The following is a 26,522-nucleotide window of genomic DNA, read 5'->3' as shown; positions in this document are numbered from 1 at the left end:
CACAAGGAATATAGATATATATATATATCTTTTCAAATTCTACTAGTTATATATATTCTATATATATATATATATATATATATATATATATATATTATAGAATGATGTATGTATATATATGTATCCGTTTTATGTAGAAAATGTATATACAATGGATATATACGATGACAATATTGAAAATTGATAATTTTCATTCTGATTTTTGCTCTATATCTTTCATCAGATTGTTTCAACACCTCTGCCTAGATCAGACCATCTATCTGGTACTGGTAGAAAATAACGATGCATCGCTGCTATAAATCTAGCTCGGTATTCCTCCGGCGAGATTATGGTTGGTAATTTTCCTTGCCCACCTAATATGCCGGATTTCTTCACCATTGTTTCTAATTTTTTATCCCATGTGAACGTCCTTATATAATCTGATGCAGAATAGCAATAATTAGAAACATTTTTAATAAAATATGTCAAACTTGTATGTGTATGTATGTATGTACGTATGTATATATTATGCTTATGCGCAATAAGAAAAATAATACACATACCTATTATACCTAAAACAAGTTCACCTGAACTCGGTTCCAATCCTACTAATAACGAATAATCCATAACAGAATTGTCTGCTAAAAATTTGGTGTCGCTTTCAATCGCTTTATTTAACACAGCCTTGGAATGAGATCTGATATATAAAGGTGAGTCGCAGCTCACTGAAATGTGTAAGATTATAGTATTGAGATATAGAGGTATTATAGCCAGCTTTTACATGACACAAGTGATACCTACTATTCAATAAATTTTCATCTAACAAAACTAATTCCCCTTCGTGGTCTGTATCATCTGGATTTGCCAGTCGATTCCTTATAGATCCCTTCAAATCAAACTTGTCTGTGATTTCTCGATTATAAAATAAATTCTCCATTACCAAAACACTCGTTCTTATTCCATTGTTAGTCGTATCATTTTTGAAGGATACTCTATAAACACCGACTATCTTTCCTAATAACGTCGGTTGTTTCATTTGCTGACACTTCTCCATATAAGCAAAATAATTCGGTGCAAATCTTCGAAATATTTGCATCTCTAGTTTGGACATTTCCTTTATGATAAATCGATCGTCTAAAAATAATTAATTGTTGAAACAAAATATATATATATATATATAATATATTTGATGGACTTGTGCTCAATATTATGTGTATTGTGAATACCTCTACTTTTACAAAAAGCACTCCCACTTTTTCCACCCCTAGCTGCCCATTGAACAGTCCTACTCAAACTTCTAGTATATCCATCTTCTCCACAAGGTAAAACGTTCTTTCTTAAAGCAGAAAATTGAGCCGGAAAGTATATCCTACAATAAAAATTAGTCGTTGTATCATTGAACTGAACTTCGATGAAATTTTGCTGTTTCACTTGTTTCTTGTCCTCGTCTGTTTCCGTCGAAACATTACAATTTTGTACTATTGATTCCACGCTTGAAACATTTTTATCGGATTCTATTGGACTAGTAGGATTTGGACTGTTTCCTCTTAAGAAAGATAATACCGATGGTCTCTTGAAATCTCCTGATTGTGTTAATTCTAATGTATTTTCCTTGTTCTCAGAAAATTTACGTTTGTTTAATGGACTGGAATTTAATTCTGGACCTTTTGTTGTACGAAGTAATTCTTGCAGAGAATGTTTGTAATCATGAGAATCCAATGCATAGGCTATTATAGAAGATAACTCTGATTCGTAGACAACTACTGGTACAACAGATCTGAAGCAAAAACAAATAAACGCGTTAGATGTTTTATTTTTATATTTATATATTTGTTTTAGAATTTATATAAGAAGAAAATCAATCATAGTTGCGTATTAGATCTTTGATTAATTGAATCGTGAACTGTAAAGTGTTAAGAAATATTTACCCAAGTGGAAGTAAAGTATGTTCCAGTGGTCCTAATGGATTAGCTATTGGTTGAGTTACGGAAACAGAAGGTAATAATTGAGACAAGATCGTCTTCTTCTTTTTCTTTTTATCAGGCATGTCTTCCGATGTCAAAGGTAAGACATCCGAATAAGATCTCTGATGCATTTTGGGTGATCCCTGCACAGTAATGATATCTTCAGGATTATTAATCTCTGGAATTTCGTTATCCGAATTTTCCATGATGTCTATACTCTGCAAATCATTTTGTGCGATTGCAATTGCATCTACTGCATTATAATCAGCCGACATAGGACTCATATCCTCCAATTGTGATTCTGATGCAGTGTCCTCTGTTATATATCCATCAGTATCTATCATACCACTGCTACCAGTTGTCATAGATCGTTCGATGAACTTTTTTGTTCGTTCATCTTTCTTTTTAGTTGAGATCTCTAAAATTCTTGCGTTCCAGGTAGACACAGCTTCGGAAATCAATCTTTTTAATATGACGATACCATCTTCGATTCTATACATAAGAATTTGTACCTGTTTTTCCGAAATCTTCCCTTCAAGTTTTTTATTTTCTAAAGTCGGAGAAGTTAATTTCAATTGTATTTCCTCTATTTTATTTTTGAAATATTGTTGATCTTTCATCATCTGTTGTTTAGCAGCATTTATATTTTCAGCGTCTATTTGCAACGAATTTAATTTTTCTCTTATACACGAAAAAACGTCATCCCCTTTTAAAGCCATACTTTTCATCTCTTCGATAACATTAGCATGCTGCTTTGGATCATAAATAATGTTTATAACTGGTGGTGGTAAAGATATCTCCCATTGAGAAATCTTAGTGTACTTGAATACGGCCAACATATTTTTCCTCGTGAAATATTGATAATGATCATGATGAAGAGAATGTTGACAATTGTCAGCACCCCTTCTCATGTACGAACTACCATGAAATTTTAATTCGAGGTATTTAGCAAAAGATAGAGACCAAGTATCATCTGACATTGGTACGACCGGTGAAACACTTTTACATTTTATACATTTGCTCCACATAAGAATTTGATTACTATTTTCTTGACCGAAAGGTTCAGAATTTATTTCCCTTAAGCTAATTCTTACACAGCCACCATCGTGAACAAATCGTCTGACATGTTGTGCAATTTGTGCACGACAAGTTTTTGCACGACATTTGTATTCTGATGTTAAACAATAACGTTCTAGAAAACATCCCAATGCTATATCATTCCGTCCATATAGATCCATGTTAACAGTCCAAGGATATACACAAAAAGATGGAGTATCATTACCGATATGTGACAAGCTACAGAATAATACAGACAAACGTTGATGATTAACAGGATCCAAACAGTCTGGCCAGATAGATTTTGGTTCAGTAGTCTCTACTTGTACGTTTTGTTGTTGCTTTTCTACCAGAACATTATTCGTTGGATTCAATCGATTTCCGCAAGCTCTGAAATGGGCTAAAAGTGCCTGTACTTCTTTGCTTTCAACATCTGTTGTTAATTTTGCTTCTATGAATGGATGTCTAGGTTTAAGTTTTAAATTCAACAGAGGTTTATCAGATAAATTTTGTTCCACAGAAACGTTACTAATTCTTGCTTCCTTCGTTTTATCTAAGAATTGTTCGGAATAAAAAATTTCTCTTGGAAAGAAACTTCTTAAAACACAATTCCGTCCAGGTTCGGTCTCTAAATAAGGTACTGAAAATTTTAAATAAGGCGAAACACTGAGAACTGTACCTTCTAAAGCTTTTTTAAACTTATTTAATAATGGTAAGTCAGCAACACTCAGGTATTGTCCATTTGGACTAATTTGATGAAAGACATCTTCTTCGTCTTCGTTTAAATATTGATGCAGCGGGTCACTATGATCACTGATAGATTCACCATAAATACGTTTTTCTTCAACACATCTTGATACGTTACTTTGTTCTCCTGATTTTATTTCTAGATTATTTCCAGAATTAAATGAAATATTTTGTATATCTGTATTACCTTTAAGAGTACTCAAAGGAACATTCGAGTTGCTATAACATTGAGTTATGTCTTTAGAAGATTGTTCGAAATCTTTTGAATCATTGGTATTGGATCTGGTTTTTGTTTTAAATAATTTCAAAGTGTCATAAGGATCACAGTCTTCGTTCAACATAGAAGATATCTGTTTAAGGGCAGCAGAGTTTAATAAATGATCATTTCCACTGGGGTTTTCCATATCTTCATCTTTCATAAACGTGTTACGATTAATTGGATATGTTTTATCTATACCCCGCTCATTGCTAGAAATATTTCCGGTATCATAAATTTGTAATAACTTTATATTCTCTTTGGTATCCATGCCTTCGTTATTTTCAATATTTGGCAAAGTTTCAACGTCATCTTTTCCTTTGGTAATTAATAATTGTTCATTATTTTTGCTATCTGAATTATTTTTCTTGGTTGTTTCATCTAAGAAAGAATTGTCTTTTGGAGAAAGTGGTCTTGCAAATTCATCCATGAGAAAAGATTTTTCTAGACGCCAGGAATATGCAGCGAATATCATCGTAGATGTAACATTTTTGACCTTCTTTAATTCTGGTAAAGATCCACCTCGTAGTAAGATAGTAGTTCCCAAATGTGCATTTGCACAACCCTCAAAATACATCAATGTTTTTATCCCATCTATTTAATCCAAAAAAAAATAAACATTTTAATCGAGTATTTTAACACTTATGATATATATCAAATTATATATAATATACTAACTTTTATCGTTAGGAAAATTACGTAAATAAAACTTTTTACATGTACCAAGCATGTAACGAGCACTAATATGAGCATCAACAGTATTTACAATATTTGCACCTGTGCATCTGGCTATCCGTTCCAGTACGCTTAATTTAACATTTAAAATAAGAGTAACGCCACATTCTCTGAATCTATCTTGCGCTAGTCTAGAAACAGATCGATGAACAAGAACTATATCAGGTCCAAGAGCTGTGATTCTAGCTACAGTATGACCCAAATATTCGTTCTCCTGTAATTACTTTAGTTATTTTTATATAAATAAATTTTGTCAAAGAGATAATTGTGCGTTTACCTGCATCATCACAGGTTCCAAACTTAATAATTTGCCTTCTACACGTTGGTACATTAGTCCACATTGTAATAATAAAATTTTCGGATGAGCAATCATTGCGTTCATTCCACGATGAGCTACATTTTTGGTACAAACTACTCCTGATACTATTTCACATTCATCCTTATTACCTCCGGTACACTTTTTTATTTGTACATAATGTCGAATGTCTAAATCATCAGCATTGTGATTTAGATCAGGCCTAACGTGATCCACTATTTGATGTGCAATATTTAATATAACTTCAGACCAAATTTGAGATAAACCTTCTTTATTAAGAAGTTGTTTAATCAATGAATCTTCATGTTGCTTGTACGCAGATCTATAATAAATAAAAATGAAGATTTTTTTAGATGATTCTTATCTTACAATCTTATCTTACAATTCTTTTGTGTTTTATACTTTACTTACGTTAAACAGTTATAGGCACTCATCTCTCCAAACGTAGATCGAAGATTAGATACTTTATGCCAACCACTTTTTTCTTTAATTTCTTGTACTTGAAACGTGTCACTTAAAAGATCATCGGATACTTTAAAATTACATTCATGAGATTTTAGGTTTACTTCTTTCTGTTCTATAACTCCATCGTTACTGTCTATAGAAATTGTTGTTAAATCCTCAGACGTTGGTCTTTTCAATGTGACAGTGGATGCTTCTACATTTAAATCTAAATAAAAACTCGAACTTGAGGATGGCAAGCGACCACTAGGTTGTTGAACTAAATTTGATGGTTTCGACTCGCTTTCAGAATCTAATATACATATATATAAATATATATATATATATAGATAAGTTTATATAATATAATATAAAATTATTAACACTAAATGTACCGAATTTTATATATACCTATATCTACCACAGTAGATTGAATGACCCATCTTCAAAAAGCCATATATTTCACAATGTATGTATAGCAAAAAATATATATACCATAAATGCAATAATAATTCTTGACCCACCAGATAGCACTTTAACTTGTAAAAAATTTTGCCAAAAAATTAATCATTTGACTGGTTATAGTACGTTTAGTGTTAATATAGAAATATTAAATAATTACCTGTAGTTGAATCATGTTGAGAAATAGTTTTTACCCATGCAGGTTCCTGTGCATCACAAGTGGTTTGATGTTCTGTTAATAAATCTGTACTTTGCATTTGAGATAATTGGACTGGTTTAAATATAGCTGCTGTATCACTGAAAACATTCTCAGAAGTAATAGGTTCTATAAAACCTGCTTCAAGTAATGCTTGACCTATAGCAGTAGCTTGCACCCTATGGAATATGTTTTATTAGATATTTTAAAAATATATTATAATTTATTACTATCATACCTATTTGCTGCTTTATTCTGTGCTATCATCCAATTTACTAATTCACTTGCTATGAAGCAATTATGATAACTTTTCAAACGAATTCTGTGCGTTTGTAATAAAATTGCTTGACATGATCTGAATAATTCTTCATAAATTACTCTTAGCGATGCTGAATTTTGTAAAGCAAGTGAACATTCTTGTGGTGTTAAATAACTATTCGCCGATCTAAAAACCATGTTTTTAATAAGTAAGTCAAATAAGTAATCGAGTAGAAGAAAGTATAATCGCACTACATGATATTACACAGTTAAAGAGAAAATAATGAAATATACCGTCCAACAGCATATTTTTCTTCCATGTAACCAACGCTTGGTTTTCTACAAATGGAAGTTTCACCTTCTGTACATTCAGATAAGTTTTTCTGTGTTAAAGGTGGAGAATCGTTACCATATTTTACTTGAAGATCTTCCTGCAATGCTTTGAGATCTGCTGATAAATCGCTTCTCATGTCGGATGATTGCAAGTACGACAAAACCACTTTGCAACAATATGTACATACTCTAAGATCACCTATGAAAACAAGATTATTATAATATAACATTTAATTAAAGAACAATATATATGAAAGTATATTTTCGTACCAGTACATCCCATTATTTTTCCTGGAATTTGATCGGAGCAACATTTTGAACAAAATATTTGACCACAAACACGACAGTGATGTCTTCTACGAAAAGTAGTGAATCTTTCACCGCATTCATAACATTGTTTGCTTACGCTATCTGGCATCCAGTAACTCCTAAGTTCAGAATCTTTATATGATCTCAGATTCTATAATTAATATATATATATATATATATCAATACGCTTAATTAAAATTATTTAATAGTAGGAAAGAAAAAATACATACGCTGCTCTTGGAAGCTACAATATTTCTTATACGTTTCAAAACGCTTGGTAAGCTACGACCTTCATGTGTGTCTAATGGGAAATTAATTATACTAGAAGTATCTTCTTCCGGTGTCTTTTCTGCACTCTCCGATTGTTTCCAGGAATCAGAATCAGAAGAACTTTGTTCATCATTATTAGGAAAGATGATGGAGCCATCAACATTTTGAGGACCTTCAAAATATAAATTGTATTGAATTAAAGTATAATATATTCATCGCATTCATATTAGAAAATTAAATAATTTTAAAACAAACCATAGTACAAACGACAAAATAATAATGAACAATTATAATAGTTACTTACTTTTGTTAAAATTGAAGAATTTAGAAAAAAGTGAAGCAACAACAGGTTGACTTTCTTCTGGACTCAACGGTGCAAATTCCGTCAACTTTGACGGTGAGTTCATATTCTTGTTCATTGTCTTTTTAGTTTTTTTTTTTCTTTTAATTTATGTTATCTATCTATATACATTTTTAAAGAAAATCTTACATAAGACACTATTTCCTAAAATTTACAGTACTATTGACATTTGTACTGACGTTAGAGTATTAAATAATCTCAGTAAAAGCGTCCTCTGTTTATGGTTTCTTAAATGAAATATCTGCGACGTTTATAATCTCAAAATTATTTATAAAATTCGTGTTAAATTTACGATCATGGGTTACTGTTCCTAATCTAATTATATTATAAGATAATTTAATAGTCACTTTATTATTACACATTTAAATATTTTTGTTGTTGGAAATTATTAAATAAATAAGATTCGTATAAATATTGCAACTTTATTTGTATGATGCAAAAAATGAGTACATACCTTAATAAAAACGTCTACACTCATTGGTTACAATTTTTACCCTACACGAAGATTTGAGAACGTTGATTGGTCAGTTTTTGTCACGAAACATTTAAATACCAGAAATGACGTCTTCGAAATTATCCAATAGGAAATAAGAATAAAGTGCATACTGTAGTTTTACTTGCATGATGTATAAGAACAGATGACACACCTTCCCTCATCGTGATTTCGAAAATATTTGGAAACATTTTCCTCAACACATTGAATGACAAGTAACGCATATAAGTATTGTGATCGTCTGGTATTTAAGTGTATACTGAGAATCAATTTAATTCAATTATTTTAGTTGTTAAAAAACGTCTTTCACAGATTTGTGATTATCAAGGAATGTACAATGGTTGTCGAATAACCTCATAAAACATTGATCATTGTATCATAATATAACAAATAAGATAAATGTGTATTATATGATTTATATGTTATAAATATAGTACAAAAAAAAATGGAAAATTTACAGAAATTAGAAGAGGAGGCTAAAGCAAGGGCTACACAACATGTAACAAATATGTTGCAAAGACCTGGACAATTAGAAAAAATAGAAGTATATAAACGTAGGATAAGCAGAAAGAAAGCTTCTGTAGAGACTATGCTTAAAAGTGCAATGCAAAGTCAATTAGATGGTATTAGAGTTGGTTTTGAACAATTGCAAAGTTCTCTTGAAAGTATAACTACGATAAAGGAAGAATTGAAGGAGATTGAAAAATTGTTTAGTATCGTACCAGAACTGAGTAGTAAACTTCAACCGGTTCAAGATGAAAATATGCGTCATTCTCAATACGTGACTGCTAAGGAAAATTTAAAACATATATTTACAGTACCTGAAAGCGTAGAGAAAACTAAACAATGGATAAATGATGGTAAGCTTCTACATGCGCATCAAAGTTTAATGGATCTAGAAAATTCTAGAGATGATTTACTATACGAATTACATAAGCTTCCTAATCAATCAACAGCAGATACTATTATGCTGAAAGCTTACTTTGAAGACGTAGAAATGTTGTCACAATTAATGGAAAAACAAATTAGACTTGTTTTAAGTCGTACTTTAAATACGGTAAGAAAAGAACCAACAGTTATAGTAACTGCATTAAGGATTATAGAGAGGGAAGAAAAAGCAGATCAGTTTGCTATTCAAAGGGACAAACAAAGTGGTTTTATGCCACCAAGTAGACCTAAATGTTGGAAAAATATGGCAATGAAGATATTGGAGAAATCAGTGGCTAATAGAATTGAAGGTACTCATGTTGATGAAAGAGCTGATAATAAAATGTGGTTGGTAAGATATTTAGAACTCACTAGACTTTTGATTCTTGAAGATCTAAGAGTAATCAAAACTCTTTGTGGTCCATGTTTTCCACCGTGGTGGGACATTGTAAATACATTTGTAAAAATGTATCATACTAGTTTATCCCAACATTTGAAAGATATAATTGCTAATGGTTTAGAAGGAAACGAATATGTTTCCTTGTTGGCTTGGATTATGAATACGTATACAGGACCAGATTTAATGCAACATCCAGAATTAAATATAGATCTAAGGGATATCGGTCCTCTATTGAGTTCAGAAATAATAAATGATCTACAACAGAAATATTTGAAAAATATGTGTCAGAATTATGAGGATTGGATGAAAAAGACATTAGAAACTGAAAAAGTTGACTGGTGGAGCGGGGTAATACCAGAAAGTAGTACGGAAGAAGTTTATTATCATACCGCTGCACCTGTCATTATATATCAAATGATTGATCAAAATCTTCAAGTAACAAAAACGATTAGTTCTAATCTAACAGCTCAAGCATTCATCCTTTGTATAGAACAAGTTACTAAATATGGTTTTATGTATCGACAGGCAATATTAGAATTCAAAAGTAAACATTTTGAAGACAGAAGCCGGGTACCTTACTTCACGCATCATATGATTACTATTGTTAATAATTGTCTACAATTTACAGAATTGGCTCATCAAATAAAACAGATCTATTGGGTCCCTAATTCAAGCGGCGATGCCACTGTAAAATTTGAAAATCTTTTAGCTCATTATCAACAATTGAGAAATGAAGCAGCTGCCATATTATTGGAAGAATCGTTTCTCGATTTAGAATTTCATTTTCAAGATTTGATTACATCCAAGTGGTTACAATCTCCTATCCCAATTGCAACAATATGTGTTACTTTAGAAGATTATTTTCAAGATTACAATCATCTTAATCCAAAAAACTTTGAGTATGTAATAATGGAAGCGCAAAATCTTATAGCAAAGCGTTACATATCTGCTATGTTACAACGTAAAATATCATTTAAAACCTACGAGGAGTGTTTAACTTGTACTTCAAAGATAATATCGGAAGCTGATAAATTAAAAAATTTCTTTGTTAAAATAGCACCTAAAGTAGGCAGTTACAATTCTCCTTTCGAGATAATTAAACGTCTTGCCGAAGTATTGCGTTGCGAAGATTCGGAAATTCTTTCTCTTGATTTACATTCACTAGTTGAAAAATATCCTGATATGACGGAAGATCATTTAGTCAGATTACTTAGCTTAAGAGGAGATATTTCAAGAGGTGAATCTAGAGAAAAGGTGGCTTATATCTTAGAGGCTCAACGCAATCGAAATACACCACAAACTACAACCAACAGTATATTTAAACAAATAGTGCTACAGGATAGCTTCCTCAGTTGGAAACCTTGAAACTGCAAAAATATGTTTAAACCAAATGCAGTTTAAATTTCTATAAACATAAAGCATAGTAAATTCAGCATAAAAATTTAGATTAATATTTAATTAATAAACCCATTTTGCGGTAATGCATAATGGGGGAAGAACGAAAACAAACAAATTTGCCATTTTGTTGTCCATATTCTAATCGCTTGTATATGATTTGCTTTTGTATGAGTGGAAAAAATAATTGAAATTTGAAAGTTCTATTTAAAAAGATGGTATAATTAATAAACGTAAAGTTAGATTATATATTTCTTGTATAATATTATTATTATTATTAACAATAATAATTAGCTACGCGTCACTTAGTGCAATCTCGCAAAATTTTATTGACTTGCCATCTACCTCACAATGACTGATGTAGCTTCAATAATAATAATAATAATAATAATAAAAATAATAATAATAATAATAATAATAATATTAATAATAATAATAATAATGATAATGATAATATATAATGAATAATAAAAAAATAAATTCAACTGCCTTGGTACAAGATTTGTAATATATATATTATATATTGGTAGATAAATGTAATTAAACAAGTGAAATCGATGCGATAAAGATGTTAAACAATAATATAGTAAATTTTTAGTTAATTAAGAAGCCATTGTACTTTAATCCCTAATAGAAAAAAACATTGATATTACTCAAAATAATTGTATATGTGCGATGTTGTTTAGTTTGTAAATGTATACCTATTTATTGCAGCATGTATGAAACAAATAATTATAATTCAAGAAATAATATATATTTTTATTTATACTGTATTTTTATTACATATATTTAATGATTTATTTTCTTTTTATTTTCTTTCTTTTTTTTCAAGAATTTTAACTATTTTTACAGAATGAAATAAAAAAAAACAATGAATAAATTTCTAAACTCTTCCCAGAAAATATCTAACCATTCAGAAAGAAAAAAAATACTAAAACGCTAATCGATATATTATAATAATATTATTTTTCAAAATATATCATTTGTGCGTGTAATCATTCGCTGATAATGAATAATTTACCTACCGAGATCAAAGTTCCAAATTTGCATTAGTTTGTTGCGAGTCTAATCGATCGAATTTTTACAATATTTAATTTAATATAATTACAATTTATACAATAAATAATTAAACAATTACTATCGTGACTTACGCGAATAAAAAAAAATGGAATAATAATTATTAGAAACAATGAATTAATTATTAATATTTGATTTATAAAATTATTTTATATTTTAATGACAAGATTAATCCTGTATAGAAGCATTACAATATTCGTCAATAAAAATTAATCTAACATTCTAACTATCATAATCGTTCTCGTAGAATAAAGGGAAAGTATCATTCTGTGGAATCGTTCATTTGTTTTAAAGTATATCAATGTGTCCAGTGTGAAAGCCACACTTGGTAATAGAAAACCTATGTAATTCGCACAGATACCAATATACAGATACATAGAGTCATACACCACCAACAAACATAATTTGACCAATGAAAATTTAGCATTACAGTCCCAGGAAAAAAATCCGTTATGTTCACTCTCCTTTTAACCCAAGTATCTAACCAATAGGAATAGAAATGTAAAATAGACCGACAACGTAAGGACCAATGACAAAGGTCATCGACAAATGAAGGTATCCGATTGGCGAAAAGACTTACGGTTTGTGATGGGCGTCACGGGTGGGCGTGATTGAGATTAAAATGGCCGCGCCTACTAGTTTTCGTTCAATCGGGTTAGAGTCGACCAATGACACGATGGTAACGCTCGTCTGACAACGTGGCCTTGGTTGACGCCCCTGCATTTCTCTTGGCTAACTAACAGCGTTTCCCCGCATTCGAGAGTCGGCGCGTCGATGTCAGCCACTCGGCCAGCAAGTCCCGGCCACCCTTCTCCTTCTGCAATCGCTATTTCATTCCCCACCCACCTGAACTTCATCCTCTCACAGTTTTCCCCCGTTTTAGGTAGGGCAACGTAGCAGCATCAGCATCAGCAGCAGCAGCAGTGGCAGCAGCCAAAAGAAGAGTCGTTGGAATCGCGTGACATATCCTATCCCCGACGCCACTTCTCAACACGACCGTTGCTTTACTCTCTTCGTGTATGTAATAGCAACACAGACGTGTATATATATATATATACGTATATACACACATGCGCACGCTTCACATATATACTTTTATACACACACGTACTACCATCCACGAACGACCTGTGATTCCATACAGAGAGACGATCATGGATATTGGAAGAGATGGTTACTTTGCCAGCCAGCCAGCCAGTCGTGCAAACCTCTCTTCCCCTCTCCCGTTAGAATTTTTTTGCTTTTTCTCTTTCTCTTTTCTTCTTTTTTCATAGGATAATGCGCGTACTCTCGCACACATACAAAATACACGTACACGTACACGACTATACGCAAGAGAGAGACTTACCCGGGCACGAACGGCCCTTCTTCCTGGAGGGAGGACGTTCAAACGAGAGGGAGATAGACTATTGATACGTGTGTGCGTGTATGTGTGTGTGCTTTGTGTGAGTGAGTGGGTGAGTGAGTGAGTGTACAAGAGAGAGAGNGAGAGAGAGAGAGAGAGAGAGAGAGAGAGAGAGAGAGAGAGAGAGAGAGAGAGAGAAGGTACGGTGAATCTCGAAGCCAGGCCGTCACGGAGAACGCTTTGGGACTTCGCGCGACTCCCTTGGCGCGGTGTCGTCGGTACGGCAACCAGTTCGGTTGTTCCCCGTCTGAGGATGTTCGACTTTTGACTTGAGCCACGGAGAATGGGCACAGGTCAGTCCGACATCATCCTTTTTTTTTAACTTCTCATCATATCACATTTATACACAATGTCTCATTATAATTACGAATAATCTTACTTTTTTGACATTTTTTTATTAATCGTATAGAAACAACGTTGTGCAAAAAGAAAAAGAAAAAACAATTAAGGGGAAGAATTTTGATTGTACGTAGTAATAACAACAGTGGTGCGGATTTCGCGCCGATTTTTTGCGACCGCCATAGCTATCGAATCGAATTGTGACGTCATCCACTTTACTCTACGTACACATTATAAGAGAGCGGGAAATTCAAATCGATTTTGTGATTTTGATTAGTTTTGTTTTTTTTTTGTTTTTCCTTTTTTTCTCTTTCTCTCTCTCTCTCTCTCTCTCTCTCTCTCTCTTGTTTTGTTTAGTTTTCATTTATTCCTTTCTGGATCATCGCGAGGACTAAGAAGTTTAGTTGTTGTGTGATTATATTTGGTGGATCTTTAATCGGGGACAGCCTTTATGGAAATTAATGACAACTTTAAGTGTACGTGTGTGTGTGTGCGTGTATGTGTGTTTACATCTCATTTCTTTTTATTTTTTTTTGTTCTTTTTTCAATTATCAGGTGCGATAATATATGGTGTGATTACGTGTCGAAAATTCTTGTTGACGGATAAAAAAAGAAAAAAAGAAGGAAATCGAAGAAAATTAAACGTAATTTCGAGTTCTCCATTAATTGTTAAACGATACAACAAAATAATTGTTGGATGAATCGAAGAAAAATTGTTGATGAACGAAAAGATATTTGATGGAATTTTCTTGGTACAATATTTTAATATATTTTAATATAATTTCTAGAATATATATATATATATGTAAATTTATTTTGAAAACAATTTAGTTAAACACAATAATAGAAGAGTAAGAGGAGAAATATAGGAGGTATAGATCGAAAGCAACGAAGGAAACGTAATCCATTGGGGTTGCCTTAGCAAGGCTGATCGTGTTAAGTTGGTAGGTAAAGAGAAAGAGAAAGAGAGAGAGAGAAAGAGAGAGAGAGAGAGAGAGAGAGAGAGAGAGAGAGAGAGAGAGAGAGAGGGCGTGAGACAAAGGTGGTTAATTCCCCAGGCCAGGGACTGGAAGCTTTGGTTGGCTTAGCTATGGCCGTGTTTTTCTTGCCGCGGATCATTAGGACGATTAGGGTTCCCGCGAAAAGGGGGAGAACAGATTAGCCAGCGAGCGAGTGAGCTCGAAGGAGAAGTCTTTCTTAAACGGATCTTATGTCAGCCCTTTTATACATCGGCAATACCTTCCTTTTTTCATCTCATTCAATCTTTTCTAAGAGATATTTTAAAAGAACTTTTCAATATAAGACCCGTGAAAAAAAAATCCTTTTCTCGATCGATAAAACATTTCGTTTCGTTTCGTTTCTTTTCTTTTTTTAATCTCATCTATATTTCAACATTAATTAATGCAAATATATGATTGTTTATCGATACGTTTTATTTTTTGTTACTTTGCAATGAAACTTTTTTCATTTTGATAATATTTTTGAATAAAAGGTTGGTGTTGTGTTGTGATACTATGTAAATGATATAATTTGTTTTCGATTTTCGTTAATAATCAGGATTATGATAATAATATAATGCATCTTCATTATTGTCTTAGTTTTTTTGGATTTTGTTTCTTTTAGGAGACCGGTTACTTGACATTCTGTGTGGCGTATGCGGTGACCGTAGTTCCGGAAAACACTACGGCATCTACAGTTGCGACGGTATTGTATTTTTCCCTATATTCGTATCGTCATTATTATTATTATTATTATTATTAGGCTGAATCAAAAGTTCGTTTCGTTTATCGTGTTGATATTTTCATTGGAGACTGCAACATCGTAATGGGATTATTTTTGTAAAATTTATAATTTGCAAAATATTATATTAAAAAGAAAGCAAAAGGAAAAACAAAAAAAAATGCACGAACTTTTGTCTCACCCTAATACACTTTTAATTTCAAGTATTATAGTACACGATATTAAATGTTTTCTCGATTGTCTAGTTAAAAAATACTTCAATACAAACGTTGATTATTCTTCATTCCTCTTTTTCTTTTTCTTTTAAACTTTTAAACGTTTTTTGTTCAATGAATTTTTTGTTTTTTTTTTTTTTGATTAACAGGTTGTTCTGGATTTTTCAAGAGAAGCATTCACAATCATCGAGAGTATACCTGCAAGGCACAAGGAGCATTAAAAGGGCGCTGCCCGATCGACAAGACTCATAGAAATCAATGTCGGGCTTGTAGGCTAGCTAAGTGTTTTAAGGTCAAGATGAATAAAGAAGGTGAGTAACACAGATTTTATTAAATAAAATTATTATTATTATAAGAAAGGGGGGTGGGGGAAAACAAAAAGTATTCTATTAGAAATCAATCGTTCTAAACTGATCAATCCGATTAAATTAGGTTAACCAAAGCTTCCTAAGTAAACGTTCGTTTTAGGTTGACCAACTTGTTGTTGACCGTGATCAAACGAAGTACTATACCATTAGGTGTTTCCCCAATGAAACCTAACGAAATCTTTAGAAAACGAATCCAATTCGTTTCGATGTGATACACCATCATTTTGAGTATGGTCTCTATTAGAGTTCAGATGATAAGTGATCTGTTAGTTATATATAAAAATCACACAGGGACAAAGTTACAACGTCATGCAACGTTTCATATTTCCTTAGTCATTCAATTCGACAACTTTATTCGATCACACTTCGTTAAAATATTGAATCATTTTCTTAGAACGTTGTCATCAAAATCATCGTATAAAAAGACACACACACACTTTTTATTCCATTTATTTGTTTTTTTTTTATCTATGAATAATCGGTCAATTTTTGGATACTACCATAAATTGGAATAATATGATACGTTTCAAATTATATTTCATGTTGCATAATAATATTTAACTCAAGTATTTATATCTAATATTGTTTCTATTATTATTTCTTTAATGCATAACGCGTTAACTTAATTAATTTATCAAGCAAATTTAAAATAAGAATTTTAGAGAAAAAGTATAAAACCGATGATGATCCAACTTTGAACAACTAACTGAGGTATAAAAATTTCTAAATTTTTGGACGTTAAATGAAAGATTTGATCGTTTTTCAATACTTTAATTTATTTAAATCGATTTTTCACCGATTAAACTTTAGTAAAATTGAATTTACTCTTCATCATTCTCTTTGGCATGAAAAAACAAAAAAAATTCATATACTTAAAAGTCGTATTATTACTATCAGAACAGTTTTTAGGACTAAAAAAACCTTGGGGTAAATATATACCACATTTTGTAGTATGGGGGTTAAAAAAATAAGTTTGTAGTTATAGGGTTAATCTTTAATAGATAATATTATATATATACGACAATAAGTTAAGTTAATTAATTACAAAACTCTTGATTTAATATCACAATTATGATTGACGAGCTAATACAATACATTCTAAAACACCGATTACAATAATTGCATAAATTATTTCTAAATGATCCACCAAAATTTCTCTTTTTCCTGTTTCATTAATAATAATATGACACATACACACAAATCTATATTAAATTTACTTTTTATTTAATCCACACTGAGCCATAATTATCGGCACACCTACTATATTCATTATGAATATTATTCAAATTGATTAAAGATAGAATACGAATGAAAGAAAATGATAAGAAAAATAACCTGAAATCAAATTGCACGATCTTGAATCATCTTCTTTATTAGAGCAACCTATACCCCCATAAATATATATATATACACGTGTGCACTTACATACATACATACATACATACATACATACACGAATAACACACAAGTAAAAGTAAAGTTCAACGTGAAGGTAGTAAGAGTCTGGATAGTGGTACGCTTTCGAGAGGTATGAAAGTTACGTAGAAAGGAAAGTCTAGGTATGGAAAAGATGGAGTGGTATGGGATAAGGTGATGGGTTGGGGGGGAGGGAGTTCAGGGTGTTCAGGGGGTGCTTGGGAGTTACCTTTTGCCACCAATGCTCAGATACGACGACAACGACGACGACGACGATGACGACGATGGTGGTGATGGTGGTGTTGAGTGGTGGTGGTCGAGACGAGTACGCTTTTCTGTGGTAGAATATATTCCAGGTGGGGATAGAGAAAACGGAATGAGGTGGAGGAGGTGGAGGTGAAGCTGGAGGATGGATGGGGATGGAAGAAAATCGAGAGAGAAAGAGAAAGAGAGAGAGAGAGAGAGAGAGAGAGATAGTAGACCTCTCGATGGGGTGGCAGGCAGGGTGGTGTTGGGGGTGTTTAATGCAGAACGGGTGCTCCGGTTCCCAGCGGTTGCCGAGGCTCCAGACGCGAGTAAGAGAGGAGATTCAATTAGTGGCAGAGCTTCCTAACGTTAAGGAGACTCCACACGGTGTTGTTTGGGACACCATCAAGAGGTCCTACTACCTTTTAATCTTTCTTTCTTTCTTTTTTTTTTCCCCCTGACGAAACCCCTATCTTTAATTTATTTTTTCGAATACTTTCTTACCATAGGGAATCTAATGAATTTTAAAAAGGGTCAACAATCATTTCGATATCCTTACATTTCTATCAAATAATCCATTTTTATTCGCATATATTATTTTATTTTATTTGCTTATCAATTTTTGTTGTTCATTTGAGAGAACGATAATAGGGTAGTTTAATTGAATTTACAATTTACGATTATCTACTTGGTGTAGATTTTTTCAAATTGAATAACGCGATGCATTGTTTATTCGCGAAGGAGGTAATGGTGATTAACTATTTAATTATGTCTTTCTTTTTTTTTTTTTTTTTTCTCTCTCTCTCAAAAGAGAACCGTTGTGTATAACCCATAAAAGACAGGTGACCACTCGGTATATATTATGTAGGCGGTATTTCGACGCTTCGCGAAACGCAGCCGCAGGCGTGCAATCATCCGCTGCTGACAAGCCCGAAACCTCTAACCCCTAGCAAGCACCACGTACCCAAGCTAGCTAGAAGCAAAAGACTCGCTACTCATACCCCTCAAACCTCCTAAATTCTCTCTCTCTCTCTCTCTCTCTCTCTCTTTCTCTTTTCCCTCTGATTCTCCCGCACGAAAATTCCTCCCTCTCATACCTATCTTTCTCTCTCTCTCTCTTGTCGTTGTTACTCTCGTCTACCGTTTATAAATACCCTTCGTGGTATATATTTTCACGAAATATGGCGTTAAACGATATCAAAAGATTACCAAGCGGCTTATTACTTTGAATTTTCGTATTCTACGGGGGATGATAATATTCTTATTGTAATTCTCATTGTATTATTATATTTCATATTATTTTCATCGCGTTTATAATACGATATTTATTCTCTTTCCCATTTTTTTTTGCTCATTTGAGTTTCCTTTTTTTTTAAATTATTTCTTTGTTTTTTTTTTTATGATCGAGATTATTTAAATAATCAATTGTTGTCATATCTTTGATCGAACAGAACACTTCATCGATTTATCAATTCAACATCGATATCAAGTAATTACAATAGTAAATTTTTTTAATTATTCTGATAAATTATATGAAACTGTGTGTGTGTGTCTCTTAGAATTTTATAATTAACTTTAACGAGATAACGTTATTTCATTATTTACATAGATCTCTTGTTTATCTTTTCTTATACCTCGATTTTCACACACAGTATGATCGGAAAGTTGTTATCCAATTGGAGAATTTCGAAAGTTTAATCGTTGACTTGCAAACGATAGGGTTTATATATATATATATACAGAGTGTCTCACAAATAATGTTTTTTCTTTTAATATTTAGATTATTAAGCTTTAATTAAAATAATCTACAATATTTTTCGTACCTTTGTATAATGTTTTATAAATGAAATAGTATATTACCAAGCAAGTTTAATATTTATTTATAAAACATGTTATTAACACATATAAAGGAATCAAATGCTAATTAATTATTTGTCTAAAAATTTGAGATACTTTTTACGGAATCATAGTTATTATTTTTGTTGAAGAAAATCATTCGTCCCATAATCGTTCAAATTCGCAACGTTCGCGGAAAAAATGTTCGTAATGAGCTTTTTGACTTAAATGTTATTTCGAAAAAAATCATATATACCCAAAATTTACATAATATTTCTTTGTGAATCATCCTGTATATATATATATGATGTCTCTATGTTCTTTTCTTCGAGAGTACGGTCAACATCATCTTCAATGTACACACATTGGCCTCTCAACGACGGATTCGCAAACTTTGTCTCGTTTCATGCTCAATCGATCGTTTCTTGCTACTTTTCCTCTCCTCTCCTCTCCTCTCCTCTTCACCACCCCTCACTACTTCGTTCTTCAATTTGAAAGTTTAAATCTCTTTGTTTCTGCTCATAATTCGCGAGCACCCTTTTCTAAAAGTAACTACGAAGTACTTTGAACCGGAATTAAACACGGCATTTCGACGGATTCTCTCTCGTTTCTATGGGTCTTTCTTCTTCTTTCCCCTTTCCTTCCTTTTACGATTGAAATTATTCCAATCGAGCGAATCTTCTTCTGACTGACAGATTTTAAACGGTTTCTTTTTTTTCTTTTTTTTTCTTCTTTTTCTTCTTCTTTTTATTAATATTATTTCCTTCTTTATAAATTTTTTTTTCACACCGATGGAATTAAAATTAAATCAATAATTATTGTTTCGAAAATAAAAAAAAAGGATATAATAAAATATATATATATAATTCTTCGTAACGTATAAAAATAAAAACAAAGAATNGATATAATAAAATATATATATATAATTCTTCGTAACGTATAAAAATAAAAACAAAGAATATTAAATTAAATATATAAAATATCGCATATTTGTTTTCGAATGTTTTATTTAAAAAAAAAAAAAAAAAACGAGAAGGAATAAAGTTCGCGTGAATTTTTTTTATCGTAAACAAAAATAGGGGGGGAATTGTTCGATATTAAGCGCGGGCATATCAAAAATCCGCGAATATTTTACGCACAAAAAACAGAACAGAATTAAATTTTACGCTACGAAATATTTTAAGTATCAAAAAATGATCTCTTTTTATATATCCATTCATTTTGGTGAATATAAATTTACTCTTTCGATAAACGAATATTCGATCATTATAAAACCATTCTAATGAATTTATAAGATTCAATAAAAACAAAGAAGAAGAAGAAGAAACATATAACGAACAAATTGATCATAATTACAATCAATCTAATAATAATTATTAATAATTAATAATAATATATTAACACGTTGAGCGCCACGTCAGCCATCGGTGGCTGACACTGGACTTTCCGTTCAGGCCGCATCAGCCATCGGTGACTGACACTGGACTTTCCGTTCAGGCCGCGTCAGCCATCRKTGACTGACATTGGACTTTCCGTTCAGGCCGCGTCAACCATCGATGGCTGACAGCGTGTAACATGAGAACTCTAAAAAAAAGAAAAGCGGCGCGCGTGGCCTGAACGGGATTGCTTTAGAAAAACGCGTGGCGCTCAACGTGTTAAACACAAAAAATTAAAATAATAAAACAAAAAATCACATAATAATTAATTAATTTGTTCTCGTGCAAATATATTATAAATAATATCTTTTCCATGAGTATACAATAATCCACGCACGTGTTGAGATCTGTATTCATCTTTTTCCATCCCCCTTCTCCTTTCCACCTCTCACCCCTTCCATTCCCTACCCACGAACAGGTTATTCTTCATTTCGTTCTTATTTTAATTACAAACATTTGAAATCAAAGAGAGTTACGCGGGCAGATACATTGAACGTAATATTAAATAGATAATACCAACGGACTAGTATTAAAACTAGCCTAACTCTAGATGTTAATACCCTTGGCGTTGGGCAGGAGAGGGAGGCGGGAGTAGGGGGAGGGGGGAGGGTTATGTAGAGGCATGGGCCATTGTACGAATATATACTGTGTATTGCTACTGCAACGAGGGTTGGAGGGGGTGGGGGAAAGGGGGAGGGGGAGTTCCCTGGGCGTTGGTATGACAGGTGACGATCAAAGCTCGGCTTAACGCAACGACCCGTTCTGTCCACGAGTACATACATACATACATACATACATACATACAAACATGTATACATGCATACATACATGCATACATATATACACGTTTACTATATGTATAAAGAGAGAGAGAGAGAGAGAGAGAGATAAAGGGCGAGTGAACACCATACCATCACCACTACTACCACCACCACCACCACCACCACCACTGTTCGCCCTTCTATCTGAAGCCGCTTTACCGTTTACCGTTTATGTGGATGGATTGATGCTGGCCGCTGCGTGTACGGCACGCCTCGGTTCGTTGCGTTACCAGCCGTCCACTCCCACGCGACTATTCCCTAGCCCTTCTCGACGACCCTTCTCACCATCTTTCTAACCTTTACTCTTTCCTACCTCCTGCCTTGCACGCCCTGCCATACCTTGCCATGCCTGTTTTCTTTTTTTCTCTCTCTTTCTCTTTCTCTCTCGTGTTGTCCTTGGAAAGAACCTGGCCGAAGACCTGGTTTTGATCTGGGGCTAGGGGGTGGGGTGGGGTGGCTTGATGATAACTTGACCAACAACAAATTGTTTCACTTGTTATCGAATTTTTTGGGAGGGTTTTCTTTTTTTTTTATCATCAAATTTTTCTACGATATATTATTTATTATTATTATTACGTTAGTTTGTTTGGAAAATGTTGATAAGGTAATATATACAGGTAAACCTTTTATAAGATAGGTACAGATAGGTTCATGATAGAAAATGTCGTGTTATATGAAACCTAGAATATATTATTCTTTTGCTAATTTATTAGTTTTTATATTATGTTAACGTAAAAATGATGTTAACTAGTGTCGTTGAAGTATGGTGTACTACAAAGATGTTATAAACGAAACCGTGTTTCTTTATATAGGATGCCGATTATATATTATTATTATTATTATTATTATTATTATTTTTGGATAATAGTTTATCTATATTACAATTTTTTAATATATATTTTTATATAAACGGGTGATTGATAATATTATCTGGTCAGCCCAAAAAAGACGAATGCACCAAGTAGTATAACTCATATTTTAAATAATTATTTATTGTGTTGTCTTCATTCGAACCTATCACTTTATTTTCATACCATTTTCTATTCATATACATTATTCGATTAAGTATTGCGAAAAGAATAAAAAAAAAAATGTGATAATATCATTGAAATCGTGTTAAAGATTAATAATACGAATACGAATTATAAATGAATTCAACAATTAACCAATATTTGAAATATTCCAATTAGATGTATTATTATGTTAGTGTATTTAAACCAACACGCATAATATTTTCCGCAAGATATAATATCAGATGAGGCGAGCGTATTACATTCCTGTAGTCCAGTTTGATATATCCCATTCATGCAGATATGTAGTAAATCCAAATTCATGTGTATTACATGGGGCTAGAGGCGAGGGGGAGGGCAGGGGGGTTAGGTGTATAGGGGTATTAGGCAAAACAACAAAACTCGACTGTGTGGAAGTTACATGGTGTTCATATTAACGCTCATATGAGAGAGGAGTTGAATGAGAGGAGGGAAAATTGTGAACCAAGGTGAGGAAAGGAATAAGAGTTAGGTTTGTGCATATGTATGTATGTATGTGTGAAAGAGGAAGGGGAAGGGGAAGGGGAGAGAGAGAGAGGGTGACGATGGGTGAGATGGTAGGAGATGTGTATCAAGCCCGCTCACCCAGGGGATTAGCCTTCGAGATCGCTGACTGCTGAAATGTTCACAGATCGGTTTACCGTTTAGTAGGATACTGAATGTATGTATGTGTGTGTGTTTGAGAGAGAGAGAGAGAGAGAGAGAGAGAGAGAAAGAAAAGAGGAATGGGAGGATGCGAGGGAGCCCTCGATATCCACCCTCAGCGATCCGTGGCCCGTGTGAGCACCCAACACGCTCGAGATCATGAAAGCTGACATAGAAAGAAAGAGAGAGAGAGAGAGAGAGATAGAGAGATAAAGAACATTCATAAATTCACCTATACGCATTACCATAATCTCGTGCAATAAGCACGTACCACTCTATCTACGTATAAAGAGTGGATATATTTCGATATATTAACACATTTAACCATAATATTATTTAAATAAGAGTAGAGACATACTTATAAAAGAAAAATCTAATAAATTTTCATCTTGTCCAAAATTTATATATATACAAATATATTAACGATAATTATTTATAAATAATAATGTGATAAATAAAAACAAAACGAAAAGGGTATCGAATTATTTCGTATAGTTTCTTTTTTGATTCTGTGGGACAGTGGGTGGTGGTAGTGGTGGTGGAAATGATTTTTCGGAAATGATTATGGTTTCGCGACTTTGATTGTTTTTTAATAAAATGCGTTAAAGTTGTTTGCATCGAAATAGAGCACCCTATATATATATATATGTATGTAGTGAGAAGAACGTGGTACTCCAGTGTGGGAACTAGCATTGTGGTACACACGTGGCACACGCCATGCTCGTGTATTACGCTGTCGTTCGCTCTCTCTCTCTCTCTCTCTCTTCTCTCTTCTCTCTATCTCTCTTTCACGAACAAGAATCCAAAGAGAGGGAAGAAGAATGATGCTACTGCTCTGGGTTGGTTGCGAGGATGAAAAGGAAACAGGGCGCGGTCCATTCCAGCGCATGCGAATCTAATCCTTGCGTCCATTCGACGTTCGGGATCCTGAATACACACGTATTACTACTACTACTACTACTACTACTACTACTACTACTACTACTATTACTACTACTACCATTACTATTACTACTGCTTTAAAATTTGTCTGACCAAAAGCCCTCGACGACGTTGACACACGTCAACGAATTTACTTTTTCTTTCTTTCTTTATTTTTTTTTTATTTTATTGTATACACTCTATAGATCGATATTATGGAATATTTTTTTATATAACGGGGAGAGAGTGGGGGTAAAAGTTAACAATGATTTATATTTTACTTCCGCGTGTAAAATTTGAATTGATTTCTCGTTATCGATAAAAGAAATATCTGTGTTTTTGTAAACACTCCATTTCTCTTCCTTTGTCCCCCTTCACCTCACCCCAAAAAAGAAAAATAATATCGTCAAATTGTTGAAAATAAATAAGAAACATTGAATAACGGCAAAGAGAAATTTATTGTTTTGGCAAAAAGAGAGAATAAATAATTTTTAATATTTTTTTTCACTTTTTTTTAGTTTTTTTTTCTCCCAAGAAAATTCTTTAAAATTGTATCGAATTAAAAGAAATTACGATTGTATCGTGAATTTCAACGAATTAAAGGACGATCTTTGTTCTTTTTTTTTGTATTTTAATCGTAATGAAAAAAAAGAAAAAAAATGAAAAAAAATATGAAATTAGTTTCATTGAATAGATTATTTTTGGTTTGTCTTCTTTTTTTCTTTCTTTTTCTTTTCCCCTCTTTTTGGAGTACAGAAAAACAAATAAAAAGAAGATCGTGAGATTGAGTATTTCGCATCGACAGCTTGACAAGTTCGAAAGGATGAACGAGCTTAATCCGTTCAACGCCCGTTTGATGGATGCTTTACGTTTGTGAAGCTTTCACTTGTGAAGCACATTCATTTTTGCCTCACCGATTACGAAGTTTAAATTTTCTTTTTAAAATCAACACGACGTTGATTAACAACCATTTATATTATAACGTTCGTAATAATATATATGTTACTGTCAAAGCCAGAAATCAGGCATTATTAGTAAATTCTCGGCATTACTATGAATGTGAAGAGCCTTCAGACGAAGTCGGAAATAAGACTTTTTGGAGAGTTTTTCCTGGGCATCGAACATAATACTTTGATACTTTATACAATATCAAAATACTATTTAAACAACGTTGAAAAGGATACATTCTCGGGCACAGACACAGAGAGCCATACGCAGCCCCCCCCCCCAAAAACTTTTCAAAGAAATATCAGAGATTGCAATGCTATAAATTGTACGACTTTGCTATTTCTTTGAAAAGTTTCGGTAAATAATTTTTATACTAAAAGTGAATAAATTTTAATGAAACTTATATTAAATTAAAGTACACTCTTTTGTCTACGCGTAAAATACCATATCGAGTTATAAATTTAGCATGTAATGTTCAGGAAATGTCAAAGAACGCAATGCTGTAAATTGTGCATCTTTGCAATTTTTTTGAAAAGTTTTGGTAAATTTTTTTTATACTAAAAGTGAATAGATTTTAATAAAACTTATATTAAATTAAAGTACATTCTTTTGTCTTCGCGTAGAATACCATATCGAGTTATAAAACACTCTGCAAAGGTTCAGAAAATGTCAGAGAATGCAATGCTGCAAAGTGTGCATCTTTGCAATTTTTTTGAAAAGTTTCGGTGAATATTTTTTATACTTTTTGCAAATGGATTTTAATGATTTTTATACTAAATTAAAGTACATTCTGTTCTCTACGCGTAGCATATCTTTTTGAGATATAAATCGATTTGCAAAGGTTTAAAAAATATCAAAGAATGCAACGCTGTAAATTTTTCCTACTTTGCCATTTCTTTAAAAAGTTTTGGCAAATATTTTTTATACTTTTAGCAAATAGATTTTAATGATTTTTATACTAAATTAAAGTGCAATCTTTTATCTACACGTAGAATACAAATTTGAGTTATAAATCAATTTGCAAAGGTTCAAAAAATGGCAAAGAAAAATTGGCGGATTAGGCAATGTGAATAATGCCTAAAACCAGGCATTGTTAACATTACCGGCCTAGGTTCCAAACCTCCCCCGGCAATGTTAACAATGCCTGGTTTTAGGCATTATT

At 32.6% G+C, this 26,522-nt stretch overlaps 3 protein-coding genes across 7 annotated transcripts in view; 2 read left to right on the top strand and 1 right to left on the bottom strand.

Annotated features, from left to right (window-relative positions):
• Positions 1–115: 115 nt before the first annotated feature.
• On the bottom strand, positions 116–7,994 carry LOC106790192 (1-phosphatidylinositol 3-phosphate 5-kinase). Of its 5 annotated transcripts, XM_014754931.1 has the most exons (14): positions 7,627–7,958; positions 7,283–7,494; positions 7,014–7,203; positions 6,705–6,942; positions 6,391–6,597; positions 6,117–6,331; positions 5,465–5,807; positions 5,015–5,375; positions 4,681–4,951; positions 1,908–4,596; positions 1,206–1,756; positions 781–1,113; positions 543–704; positions 116–419 (listed from the first exon to the last, which is right to left on the bottom strand). In XM_014754931.1, the coding sequence occupies exons 1-14, from the start codon at positions 7,739–7,741 to the stop codon at positions 220–222; spliced, it is 6,087 nt and encodes a 2,028-aa protein (XP_014610417.1). In that variant the 5' UTR covers positions 7,742–7,958; the 3' UTR covers positions 116–219. The 5 variants fall into 5 exon arrangements, with proteins under 5 accessions (XP_014610417.1, XP_014610416.1, XP_014610415.1 ...); XM_014754930.1 differs by having other exon boundaries at positions 116–704; positions 5,465–5,723; XM_014754929.1 differs by having other exon boundaries at positions 116–704; positions 7,627–7,956.
• A 299-nt stretch (positions 7,995–8,293) lies between these two features.
• LOC106790193 (exocyst complex component 3) lies at positions 8,294–11,318 on the top strand. Its single transcript, XM_014754934.1, has one exon. The coding sequence runs from the start codon at positions 8,622–8,624 to the stop codon at positions 10,866–10,868; it is 2,247 nt and encodes a 748-aa protein (XP_014610420.1). The 5' UTR covers positions 8,294–8,621; the 3' UTR covers positions 10,869–11,318.
• A 2,248-nt stretch (positions 11,319–13,566) lies between these two features.
• LOC106790194 (nuclear receptor subfamily 2 group E member 1-like) overlaps positions 13,567–26,522 on the top strand; it is an 18,755-nt gene continuing 5,799 nt past the window's right edge. Inside the window, exons 1-3 of the mRNA XM_014754935.1 lie at positions 13,567–13,673; positions 15,343–15,423; positions 15,824–15,985. Of these exons, the coding sequence (XP_014610421.1) occupies positions 13,664–13,673; positions 15,343–15,423; positions 15,824–15,985 (253 nt within the window). The 5' untranslated portion in view covers positions 13,567–13,663. The remainder of the gene's footprint in view (positions 13,674–15,342; positions 15,424–15,823; positions 15,986–26,522) is intronic.

Source organism: Polistes canadensis, unplaced genomic scaffold, assembly GCF_001313835.1.
Source record: "Polistes canadensis isolate GaletaPanama2010 unplaced genomic scaffold, ASM131383v1 scaffold_222, whole genome shotgun sequence".
Taxonomy (NCBI): domain Eukaryota; kingdom Metazoa; phylum Arthropoda; class Insecta; order Hymenoptera; family Vespidae; genus Polistes; species Polistes canadensis.
This window is presented reverse-complemented; position numbering and strand designations above follow the sequence as displayed.